Source organism: Macrobrachium nipponense, chromosome 18 (genome assembly GCF_015104395.2).
Source record: "Macrobrachium nipponense isolate FS-2020 chromosome 18, ASM1510439v2, whole genome shotgun sequence".
NCBI classification, from domain to species: Eukaryota; Metazoa; Arthropoda; class Malacostraca; order Decapoda; family Palaemonidae; genus Macrobrachium; species Macrobrachium nipponense.
The window spans coordinates 24,398,286-24,410,785 of NC_087211.1; the positions used below are offsets into that span (position 1 = coordinate 24,398,286).

Below are 12,500 nucleotides of genomic sequence, written 5' to 3' on the forward strand. Positions count from 1 at the left end.
ACTCCGGACGTCTAGTGGAAGGCCTTGGTTAGAGAAATCAGTGAACAATGGCAAGGGTCATTAGGCTTAGCCAGTTAAGAACTGTGCGTTACATACAAGTGGCTAGACTTAAGTGCATTTGGTCAATGAATTTTCCATGGATTCTACATCGTAAACGGATAGACACCATTTAGAAATAGTTCCCAGTCCCAGACATAAGTGTGTGCTAAGAATCTCCTTGTAATTTTGTTGGGAATAACTCTCTATCACGAGAGTTTATACAATGTTCTAAAGGGTCCACAATAATAGAAATGTTAAAAGATCCAGTATAATCTATAAACACTTTATAAAAGCTTTCGAACCCTTCTATGGGTTCATCTTCAGTCCGAGTCATTTGGACTGAAGATGAACCCAGAGAAGGGTTCGAAATCTTTTGTAAAGTTTTTATAAATCATACTGGAACTTTTAACATTTTTTATATTGTGGACCCCTTAGAACAAAATCTCCGCGTATATAAATACAATGGATATATTCTGAATATGAAATAGAAACGGCAGAACATGAATCAAACTGGCAAATAGGACAGATTGGAAAAGCCATCCAGAGAGACTGACTGGATGCCTCAACTGTTTACGAATCACGAAGCAGAGGAATGAGGGCAAAGGGAGACTGGAAGGTGATAGATAATATGTATATTATTGAAGATCAGAATGAATTATTAGAGGAGTAAGCACTGCCCTAACACCAAATGTAGAAAAGGCACTGACTGACTGGATATCAGCTAGCAGTAGATTATCGCTGGCAAGTTTTGAATCTATATAATATAATCTATATAGTATGTATATATATATATATATATATATATATATATATATATATATATATATATATATATATATATATATCTATATATATATATTTGAGATCCAACGTTATTTATAAATTCACATGCCCTGGATGTCCGGGCTCTTACGTTGGATCGACTCGGAGGTTGCTGAAGGATCATATTGTAGCCATTTGGACTTTAGCTTCCGTACTGGTCAAAGGATAAAACAACCAGAATTTTCCAATATCAGAAACCACTCAATAATATGCAAGACTGAATTCAAAAAGAACATTTTACAATAATTGATTATGTTATATAGTATGTGTGTTGTGTGTGTCGTGTGTGTGTAGTGCTTAGTGTGTCTGTGTGTGCGCATGTGCAGTGTGTGTAAGTATATATTGTATACGTAGGCCTATATACAAAGCCCAACTCAGTGCCGGTTTCTACGCCCAGATGGAGTTAGGAACGGTATTCCTGTGTTAAATATATGCCAAAACCAATTATGAAATGGGACGTACGTGCTAAAACCAGCTCGAGAAGCTCATGAAAAAGAGCAACCCTGCCTAGAGATTAAGCAAGATATATGCCACGAAGGAAAAATAAACGAAGGAGGATCTGCCAGACCTTTCGACGTTAAACGTCCTTTACTGAGCAGTAAAGGACGTTTAACGTCGAAAGGAGGTCTCGCAGATCCTCCTTCGTTTATTTTTCCTTCGTGGTATATATCTTTATTTATGGATTTATCACGTTCCTAACTTTCGTGATTCAGTTATACACATACATACATAATAATAATATCTATATATATATATATATATATATATATATATATATATATATATATATATATATGTGTGTGTGTGTGTGTGTGTGTGTGTGTGTGTGTATTTATGTATATTACACAACATAGATACAGTATGTATGGATGGTTTTTTGTTCTATTTATGTGCAACTTTCTACATAAACGCACATAGAAATATTCAAATTCAAGCATGAACGAAACTATTTTGCGCGTAAGATATACCCAAGGTCCTTGGATATACTAGTAGTACAAAGCGCAGAATTACAACGTGTATTTTTCCTTCACCCGAACAGATGACCTTTCCAGATAGGTGTAAGGTTAAGGAGAGATTAGGAGGGAATTCCAAGACGGATATGAAAGATAAGACAAGAGTAGGAATACGTATGTAGTATGCATTTTCTGCGGCCTGTTTGTCGAGTGCCTGCGTAGGCATGGCCTAGACCAAAGTATACTTTGGCCCAGAGAATAGACATGGCAGGACGAACGTACGGGAGAGAACGTTCGACAAAACAGTAGGCGAATGTAAATACACTGAACATCAGAATCCTGTCTCTTAATAACGCAAATTTTGTATGTAAATGTCAGTGTCTTTTTCCCTATACTTATTGTTTGCATATATTAATGTTCTGTTGACTTTGGCCTTTCTTTTTATGTTACTCCTTTCTCTTTGTGTCACTCTCCTCTCTTTATTTTTTTTTCTTCGGATGACGGGCATCCTATCTTCTGAAAACTTTCTTAACACGGGCGCTGGTGTTTTGGCTGGCTCTATTTGAATGTAAGCTCATGTTGAATAATAATAATAATAATAATAATAATATAATAATAATAATAATAATGCTATCATTATTGTTATTTCATTTTGCCAGCACCATCATAATCAATATTATGATTTGCCATTTTTCCGTCTCATATTATCGTTACAAGTTAGCCGGGACATCAAAGGAAAACCTTGGCAAAATATGAGAGAGAGAGAGAGAAGAGAGAGAGAGAGAGAGAGAACAAAGGACAAAGACTGTGAAACATCTCTGGGCAGATATGTCTTAACTTCCCTTAAATACTAAAACTAACGTCGCGACTGTTTTTTCTTGGTATGGACATTCTCCTACCTCCTGTATATCATTCTGAGACTAATTTCTCTCTCTCTCTCTCTCTCTCTCTCTCTCTCTCTCTCTCTCTCTCTCTCTCTCTCTCTCTCTCTCTCTTCCGTTTCAGACCATCTGACTTACAAAAACAGACTCGTATAGAATCTAGGGCGTTGCCCATTCAACAAAGATAAACTTTTATTTATTTATTTTTTGTCATTTAAATACTGTTGTCGTAAGTATGAAAAAATTCTGAATTGAAGAATCAATGCTTTCTCTCACCAATTGCATTTTTTCTTTATCTCCTTCTGCTAGGTTGGTGCTTTGCTATTCCAAGCGAAAAGTGTCCTGTTTACTTCACTTCTAATAATAAACAAAACTCTAATTATTCTTCCATGGGGGTTTCCTCTTTCTCAAGCTCTGTCCGTCTGAACAGTAGGAAACATGACGGCTAAGAACGATGAGTTGACATCCTGATGGTTTTCGTTAAAGTAAGGTTTCGAGAACTGGCCATAGACGGGTGCGATTAAAAAAAACCGCCGTAAGTTTCTTCTGCGCTATCGAGTTCTCTCAGCCACGGCCCGGTGGTGGCCTGTGTTGCTGGTATCTATAGCGGTGCAAGACGCATGATCATGGCTAAATTTAACTTTAGGTAAAATAAAAACTACTGAGGCTTGATGGATGCAATGTGGTATGTTTTAATGATTTGAGGGCGGACGATCATCATACCAATCGGCAACTCCTCTAGCCTCAGTAGTTTTTAAGATCTGAGGGAACACAGAAAAAGTGCTGGCGGACAAATAAATAGTTATCTCAATAGTTTTCTTCTACAGAAAACTAAACAGCAGTTCTCTCATATTTTTTTAGGGGCAGCAAGTTCGTACTATGGCGTCATATCAATGCAAAATTTACTCTATGAATGATTAGTCAGCTTCATTTAGAGAAGGCACCCATGAATTCTACTAATCACTCTTCTTTCTATTTGCTTTGCTGCGAACTCGTGCTGGGGGCTCTGGCAAAGCATCTGAAACGAAAAGAACGCTGCATCGAACGCCTTCTTGTTCTTTTAGTTATCTGCGTCTTCGCAAGTTCGCCGTCACTGTATTCTAGTCAGGAAGCAGGACAACTACGTCATCGTTATTCGCAATTAACCGCAGCCCTCACTTTCACACACACTCAGAAAGGCATTTCCTTAAATGTAGATAATGAGAACCCCTCGGCCCAAGAACTGGGTTTCAGTTACTTTGTGGGATACGAAGTAACAATGCGTTCGTCAGTTCGGATGTAGTACATTCGCCAAAAACGCCACACAATGATCTTTTAATAACTTCTTTATGTCAGTGGGTCATTGACCGTCAACAATACCAGAGGCTGACGGCAACTTACATAAAAAAGCAACAAACTTATGAAATTATATATATATATATATATATATATATATATATATATATATATATATATATATATATATATATATATATATAGTACATATATACTTGCGTGACTTGCGTGGGCAGATAACCAATGCCGCGCTGGCACTAGTACTAGTTTTAAACATCTGAAATTCTTAATATACATGCAAACAAAATGAAATCTATAAAATGTTCGACCATCTTCATATGTTTTAGTTACGATTCTTCGCAGAATGAGACTATTCGTAAGCATGAGTCACAAACCACTATCGAAAGTCCCAGTTGGCAACCTTCCTCAGTGCAGCCAGCGTCCTTTTCCTCATTTCCTCTTTGTCCAGATATGCGCAGTTCTTAGTCGTGCCCTTTCGAGGTCTTAGCAGAGAGAGAGAGAGAGAAAGAGAGATAAAAAGCCGAAAGAGACCAGTAAATTATTTGGTTTCTGAGAATGAAGGAACGGCATCATCCGTTACCAAATGTCTCTGGGTTTCATTTAGTGAAGGCTATGGTGAATGGTCTGACGCTTTACCTGAACTTGCCCTGAAAAAAAAAAATCAACGAAATGAAAGGATTAATATCCTGCAAGACATTTTGATTAAAAGCGTAAGGCAGTGATAGCGGCATCTTCGAAGTCGACACTGAAGTGTGGAACAACAGAATCAGAAAAAAAAAATGTCAGATAACTTACTTCCCGTCAATCTCAAGTCTCACGGACTCGCTGTTCGGTCCGCTTGCGTTGAGGAAAAGCACAGCTGTTATTATCAAAAGAAATCTGACGTCCTTTGAGTAAGGGCATGGGACTAAGAATCAAGTGAAATAATATATATTTTTTCAAGAAATTTATGATTTGACGTTAAGATTATTGTTGTTAAAGTTGGACAGCTAGGTTACAAAAGACGAATCTTTCCTAGATAGTAATCCCCAAGGGTTTTAACCCGGTATGTATCCACCTTTGCTACTTGTTCAGTAGAAGCCCGCTGAAGATGACCGTAAAAACCCAAACAAAAGATTAAATATCATAAAGATAATGACCTCAAGAAATGTTAGTCTTAAATAACGACCTCGAAAACCCTTGGGGGTCAATATCTAAGACATATCCTAAAAGACTAAGGGGAGTAGAAAAAAAGTTAAAGGCAGGGAAAAATGGTCAGGCTTCGCCCAGGTGATCAAGCCGATCAGCCGCCTTTGCCAGATGTTGTCGACGCGAATTCATTTCGTAACCGTGGACGTCTGAACTGATGTTGCAACAGGAGAAAGACGCTGAAGTTTATGAGTCACTTTACCTAGAGGAAGAGAGCTCGGAGGCGACAATGACAGTGACGCCCATGACGCTGGCCTCTTCCTTTTTTTTTTTTTCTCCCCCCCCCCCCCCCACTACAGCCCCTTTTAAGGTCAGAGGAACAGGCGCCTTACTCCTGTGTCCGGCATTCTAGAGTCCATTTTAGTTTTGAGTGCCATCTTGACTGAATCCTTAAGGGTACTGGTAATCTGATTTAATTTTGCAAAATATCGGATCTTTCCTTGATAGTTTGTTGGGGTTCATTCTTTTTATGATATTCACAGTCTTTTGTGTATGTTTTTACAGTCATCTCCAACGGGCTTGTGCTAAACACGCCGCAAAGGTGGATACATACCGGGTTTCTCTGTTGTCTTGGTTGAAACCCATGGGGGTCACCATCTAGGAAAGATCCAAAATATCTTTAGGTATATTTTTCAAAGTATTATCCCACCAGATTATGCTTCATTTCTTTTATTACAGGACCAGCAAGCTAATTACTGTTTACTATTCATACGTATATGCCGTATGCAAGTGGGAGTCAGAACTTTGGCTGAATAGTAAACAGTAATTAGCCGTATAAGTAACCACTTTACTTACCACATCATGGCACCCAACAAGGATCCTTTGTTAATGAAAAAGGAACTTGTAAACAAATTTCAGGGAGGAGATAAAGACCACAAGGTAGAGCGCCATTCGTACTTAATTATAGATAATGAAGTTGAATAAAGATAGAGAGAATTCTTGGAGAAAATCCGTTGGTGAAAAGAAAATTTAAAATGTGCTTATCAAAAGTAGGCATTGGTTAATAATCACATCAGAAGAGGAAGAAAGACGACGCTGGGAGGAACATTTTTGTGAGGTCATCAATAGGAAATGTGAGAGAGATCATTTGATCGATATCCCAGAAGCTGAAGATATCCTACATGAGCGTATGATCTAATTCATAGTTATTGACGTGGGATCTGACAGTCACTGCAGAGATTAGTTTAGCTGAAACTGAAAGGACATCCCGCATACTAACTTGACTTATTTTCAGGCTGGGGAAAGAACTTGATCAAAACTTAAAAACGAACCTGCTGCTTTTAGAAAATAGGGGAGTTGCACAAATAAAATATTTGTGAAGACATATCGTATAGCAGTGCAGGGAAATTTAGCAAACCTCTTCTGATCGCTTTTGTTAGTAATGGAAAGGCCTTTGACAGCGTCTGTACACTGATGTTTTGGAAGATCTTTGGTCACTATGGCAATCCTCCTAAATATGTAAGACTAATTTAACGTTTTCGGGAACTAAGTAGAAGAAAAGTTAATGGGGTTTTGTCAAATGAATTTGCAGTAAACTTTGGAGCACCACCTTGGAATGTTATTTCACTTTACGTAATAGAATACATCATATATCTAGGAATAACGGGACTCAAAATTTTTTTTTTTAAAACAGACGATAAAAGGAAAGAACATGCGCAAAGAGGTGAAATAACATTAGATAATAAAAGGATGATTAACACTGAATCTTTTCATAACTGTTGAGCACTGATAACCAGTGCAGGTTCTTTTGAGTCGAAATTTAGTTCAATACTAAATAAGGACATGGAAACCATATAGGCTCAACCTGTATCTGGAAACAAGACTAAAGTGCGATCTACATTGCTATACAGACATGAGTCTAGGTATGGCAACGAAACGATATATGAATTATTATGTGTATTTTAGAAAAAAGATGTGAGAAAAATATTTGAAGTCAGGAGGCCTGAAAAGGTGATAGATGACACCATAAGGGGAATCACCAAAGATTTGCACGCATATAAGGTCCTGATGGAGGGGAGATGGAGATGGCCTGAACACGTCCTTCGCACAATCCCTGGGAGATAGTGTCAGCTGGACTCCTGTCGGCACCTCTAGGTCTGGGAGACGCAGACTTACTCGGAAAAGAAATATGAAAAGGAAGGCTGGAGCAGAGTAAAAATGTATGGACGATAAAGGCCAACAAGACATGAGTTACGGATTTTCAGCAGGACCTTTTACGTCGCGCGTCGTTGGAGGCGATAATTATATATATATATATATATATATTATATATATATATATATATATATATATATATATATATATATATATATGTGTGTGTGTGTGTATGTGTGTGTGTGTGTGTTTCTGCGTGTAAGTATGTAGTATATATTTAAGTGTGTAACAATATATTTACTTATTTTTCCCAAGAAGATTACCATTTTATTAGATATATATGCATAGATCCTTCTTGACTTAACAAAAACATAGGTTTCATCTTTGATTCCGTATTCTCTCTCTCTCTCTCTCTCTCTCTCTCTCTCTCTCTCTCTCTCTCTCTCGTAAATCATTTCGGCGGTTAGCTCTTTTTATCTGAATCTGTTCGTTCATATCCGCCAGTTATGTGTAGGTTCACGTAATGTATCGAGATTAAATAGGAACGGATGAGCCCGAACTTATAGCTGTTTGGATGGTTTCGTGGGCAGGTCCTGCCCTTCCTTCGAAGTGGCGTGAAAACCAGACGCACAGCAGAGATCATGATTTGAAAAAGAACTGACTCAGGTTCTCCATGATCAATGGGCGGGGCTTAACACTGACAGGATAGAAAATGCTGCGACATGGCACAATTTAACGTTATTAATCCTATTTTTCATTTAGCATATTGATTAATAAGGATATTAATAAGAACAATCTTAATAGTAGTAGTAGTAGTAGCAGCAGTAATTAGGGCCCTATCTGTTATTGAACACCACACCTCCAAACAAATTATTATATTAAGTCTCACATAAAGTTTTATCATTTTCTTTAGCGTGAGTTATGAAGGAAGGAAATATAGAGGGAAGTCGAATAACCAGGAACAAGATTTTAAAATGACAACAACAATAATAGTAGTAGCAACAAGCTTAGCTACAATGGTCTATAATCTATCAAACCTTTTCGAATGTCAAATGAAATTATAACCAATGTATAGTTTTTGTGCGCTCTCTCTCTCTCTCTCTCTCTCTCTCTCTCTCTCTCTCTCTCTCTCTCTCTCTCTCTCCTAATTGAAAACGATGGGGGAGAGGGACGAGTTTCCTGTAGGTAAACAAAGAATTCCTTGTTCTAGGCGGAAAAAGAAAAGAAAACGGTTCTAGTATTCCGCGGATATGACGAGGCCAATACGGAGAACAGGAGGTAACATGACATTATATTTCACTTCCATGGTTTTGTTTAAATCTAATTATCATATATCTAGTGTTCAGCATGATTATTTCGTGCAGTATCAGTGATTCCTTGAATGCATTACAAGACAGCGAAAATGAGAGAGAGAGAGAGAGAAGAGAGAGAGAGAGAGAGAGAGAGAGAGAGAGATTTAAGTGCATAATGAAGGACATGAGACAGAATTGATAAAATGAAGGTATACATTTTACCAAGTAATATTCAATTTCGGCTGCTGTGACAGCTAACTATCAGTGACATAAATCACTGCTTATGTTAACAGAGGTGTAGTGGATTTTTTTTTTAGGAAATACGCAAATGCCGAACGTTCACTCCTCGTCCGGTTCGGGTTGATCGTTGGTCTCTTCAGTTGCCAGCTGAACCTGCCATCGCTGGCACTGGGAAGCAAGAGAGAGAGAGAGAGAGAGAGAGAGAGAGGCTAAAAGACTATAACTGATTCACTTAAGGTAGATTCTCGGATGAGCCTTATTCTTACGAGACGTTTGTTTGGTGGCCGCTGATTGGCTGGTACCGGGATAGGTAGGCAGCTCCCAGCCAACCTCAGCGGCCGCCAAACTAACGTCTCGTAGGCATAGGGATCTCCAGAATCTACCTTAAGTGAACCAGTTATAGGTATTCAGCATCGAACTACGGCTTTGGGATGGATAAGAACGAGGGACCTGTTAGAAGAGAGAAAGATGTACGCGTGCACGATAGCGGTAAGGGAAATGGCTGGCAGGGGGGGGTGGTTATGGGGGTCTTCGGCAGGGGGACTAAGCCGAGTCGACTGATACCGGAGCCAGAGGATGCTGGGGACCATAGCAGGGGAATTATCGGGGTAACTAGAGTAGCCAGCGAAGACAGGTAGGGCAGTCGGGGACGCTATCACACCTTGTTATCCTGTGCCGTGGAGAAATTCAGGATGTTTCCAAACTCGTCCAAGTGATAAAAGCCAAGCGCGAATGACAACAACTATTCCTAATTCACAGAACGGATGGTGCTCAAATTGAAATCTCTCTCTCTCTCTCTCTCTCTCTCTCTCTGAGCGCGCGCGTGTTTGTATGTGTTGATTATAGGTGTAGGCAACGTTTCATATTAACACAGCGATGGTCTGCACAGAATAAAATCCGTATAATGTTGAAAATTAACGTTTTTTCCTTTTTGTCTTTTATAAATCCTCTTTAAGATAAAAACTAGAGAAACTCGGTCAAAACACTCAAAGGGAATCTCCAAATGAATCACTGTCAACATTCCCTAATGAATGAAGACCACAGGTACCTACATTTCCATTCTAATATCTCTTTGTTGTATAATAAGACTGAACTGGAACAAAAATAAGTACTATTAATTTCTTGGGAAAGCTTTTGCAACACAGATCAGTAATTGTGACGACAAATAAATGTGTCGTAAGAATTGTAGTAAATTTACGAATAAACATAATGAATTAACAACAAAAATCGAAAACAAAAAGCAAGTAAACGAGAAGTATATTTTAATTCTTTAGAAGTTTATATATAAATGAATATTAATGATTCCCTCTTGAGATAATTAGCTTAATCGATTTCTAAAAGACTTCATATTTACATGAGGGCAAAAGCATGAAGGTCTTATATTCACTTAACAATAAGGCAGTTTGTAAGGGTGATAGACTTCCCTTTTATTTTCTGTGGTTCAAATTCCTCTTTGAAAAGAGGAGTTTTTTCAGATTATTTTACTCTTATAATTATATGATATAATACTGAGATTATGATGCTAACTATTGTTTGTTAGCGAAGATACTTTTAATACTGAGTAAACTAGATGCACCTATCTTTCAGTATTTGGCCATACTAAATCGTGCTTATGAAACAAAAAGAAATCGAATGAATGAGCTCGTGCGCGTACGCACACACACACACACACACACTACACACACACACACACACACATATATATATATATATATATATATATATATATATATATATATATATATATATAAATGTGTGTATATATAAATATAAGATATATATACATATGTACGTGTACTTATTTATCTGATTGCTTATCTATTTATGTAGAATGCGTGGATGAGTATGAGTATGGATTACCCATCAACTTGAAATTTCCTTCTGCAGGTGGCCAACCCCTCCTGCGTCCAACGACGAGGACGAGTACAGAGTCTGCTGGGAAGGGCACGCGAACTATCTCGTGCAGCAAGTGGCCAGGATGGAACAAGACCCGGCCTCCGCTGACGTCACCGTCGCCACCAAGGGCTTCACTCTGCCCGCTCACAGAATAGTCCTGGCTGCCGCCAGCAAGTTCTTCAGCTCGGTTTTACAGGTACAGTACGCGCGAATCTGCGCACGAAAATTGAATCTTGTATGTTGTAATGGGTTATACAGGCATCTTATCATTTAAGAAACAATAGAACGTATATAAAGCATACTACGTATACTAACAAACAAGTAATACAAATGAGTAGAAGTTTCTTGGGTACAATCGAGTTTTCTGTACAGCCGCTACAGCGTATAATCGAGGCCACCAAAAGCCGATCTATCTTTCGTGGTGGCCTGTCCTATATCGTTGCCAGAAGCAAGATTATGGCTAACTTTATCATTAAATGAAATAATAATGACTGAGGCTAGAGGGCTGCAATTTGGTCTGTTTGATGATTGGAGGGTGGGTGATCAGCACAGCAATATGCTACGCTCCAGCCTCAGTAGTTTATAAGATCTGAGGGCGGACAGAAACAGTGACAGTGCGCACGGACAGAGAAAACCGTCTCAATAGTTTTCTTTTGCAGATCACTAGAAATGGTAACAGCAACCTAGATTAGTGAATAAAAAGAAAAAAATAATTTTATTCTCGTTTATATCCTAATTTCCAAGTATCACTTTTACTTAATCGTAAACCTCTTTATGTAAAGATTATGAGGTCTCACGAATACCTCCATCTTCTGTTTTCTTTGTCGTTACTGAGTCATGTAATCGGAGGGACTTCGATATAGCGTTATGCATTAGTTATCTGCGGTCCGGATAATATTTTTTATTATTCATAATTTTTTTAAATTTCAATTTGGAAGAAATCTACGCGAAAGCATGCACACACCCACTCACTCACACACACACACACACACACACACACACACACACACACACACACACACACACATATATATATATATATATTATATATATATATATATATATATATATATATATATATATATATATATGTTTGTTTCTGTGAATGTAAGTGGGTGTTCATAATTCTATGAATAGTCAAAACAGTATCCGAACTGCAGATGACTAATGCATAACACATTATCAAGGTGTCGCGGGTCAAATGATTCAACAATGTCAGAAACTTCATAATCTTGAAATGCAAACGTTTGATCCTCTAGAAAAAACAGAGACTCACAACTTGAATTAGAGTAATCTGGAAGAGAACAAAGTTATCCTTCTCTTACTTCTATTGGTTATTTTATTTTGATTTTAAAGCAAAGTCTGAATAAGAAATATAATCCAATTTCTCTTTGTTGTTTAATCATTAGGTTTGCTTTTGCACTTTTTTTGCTTTCATTGATTATTTCTTTGTCAGTTAGTTTATTCACTCCCCTGTACGTTAGAGATTCGAGTCCCCATTCTCAACACCTAAATAGACATTGCACCAGTAATGAGAACGTCCTTAACAACTAGGCCGCGTAATTCATGACATCATTGCCATGACATTTTAAACTTCTTGTGCCACAGGATGTTTGTTCCTAAAGGAACACACTTGCTTTTTCTTCCAGCTTATGTTTGTAATAATCAAGGTTTTTCTTCTCAGAAAAATGGACAGTTTGACTTAACAACTAGCTGTGCCTCCACTATAATAAAATTAGGATATCTACAAATTTCATTGAACAGTTGTAGCTGTACAGTTGTTGCTGGCTTTAATTTTT

General features: G+C 37.9%; 1 protein-coding gene across 1 annotated transcript in view; it reads left to right on the top strand.

Moving 5' to 3' along the window:
* The window catches only part of LOC135196927 (ets DNA-binding protein pokkuri-like), a 38,248-nt gene that overhangs the window by 11,918 nt on the left and 13,830 nt on the right, over positions 1-12,500 (top strand). Inside the window, exon 3 of the mRNA XM_064223764.1 lies at positions 10,693-10,897. Within this exon, the coding sequence (XP_064079834.1) occupies positions 10,784-10,897 (114 nt within the window). The 5' untranslated portion in view covers positions 10,693-10,783. The remainder of the gene's footprint in view (positions 1-10,692; positions 10,898-12,500) is intronic.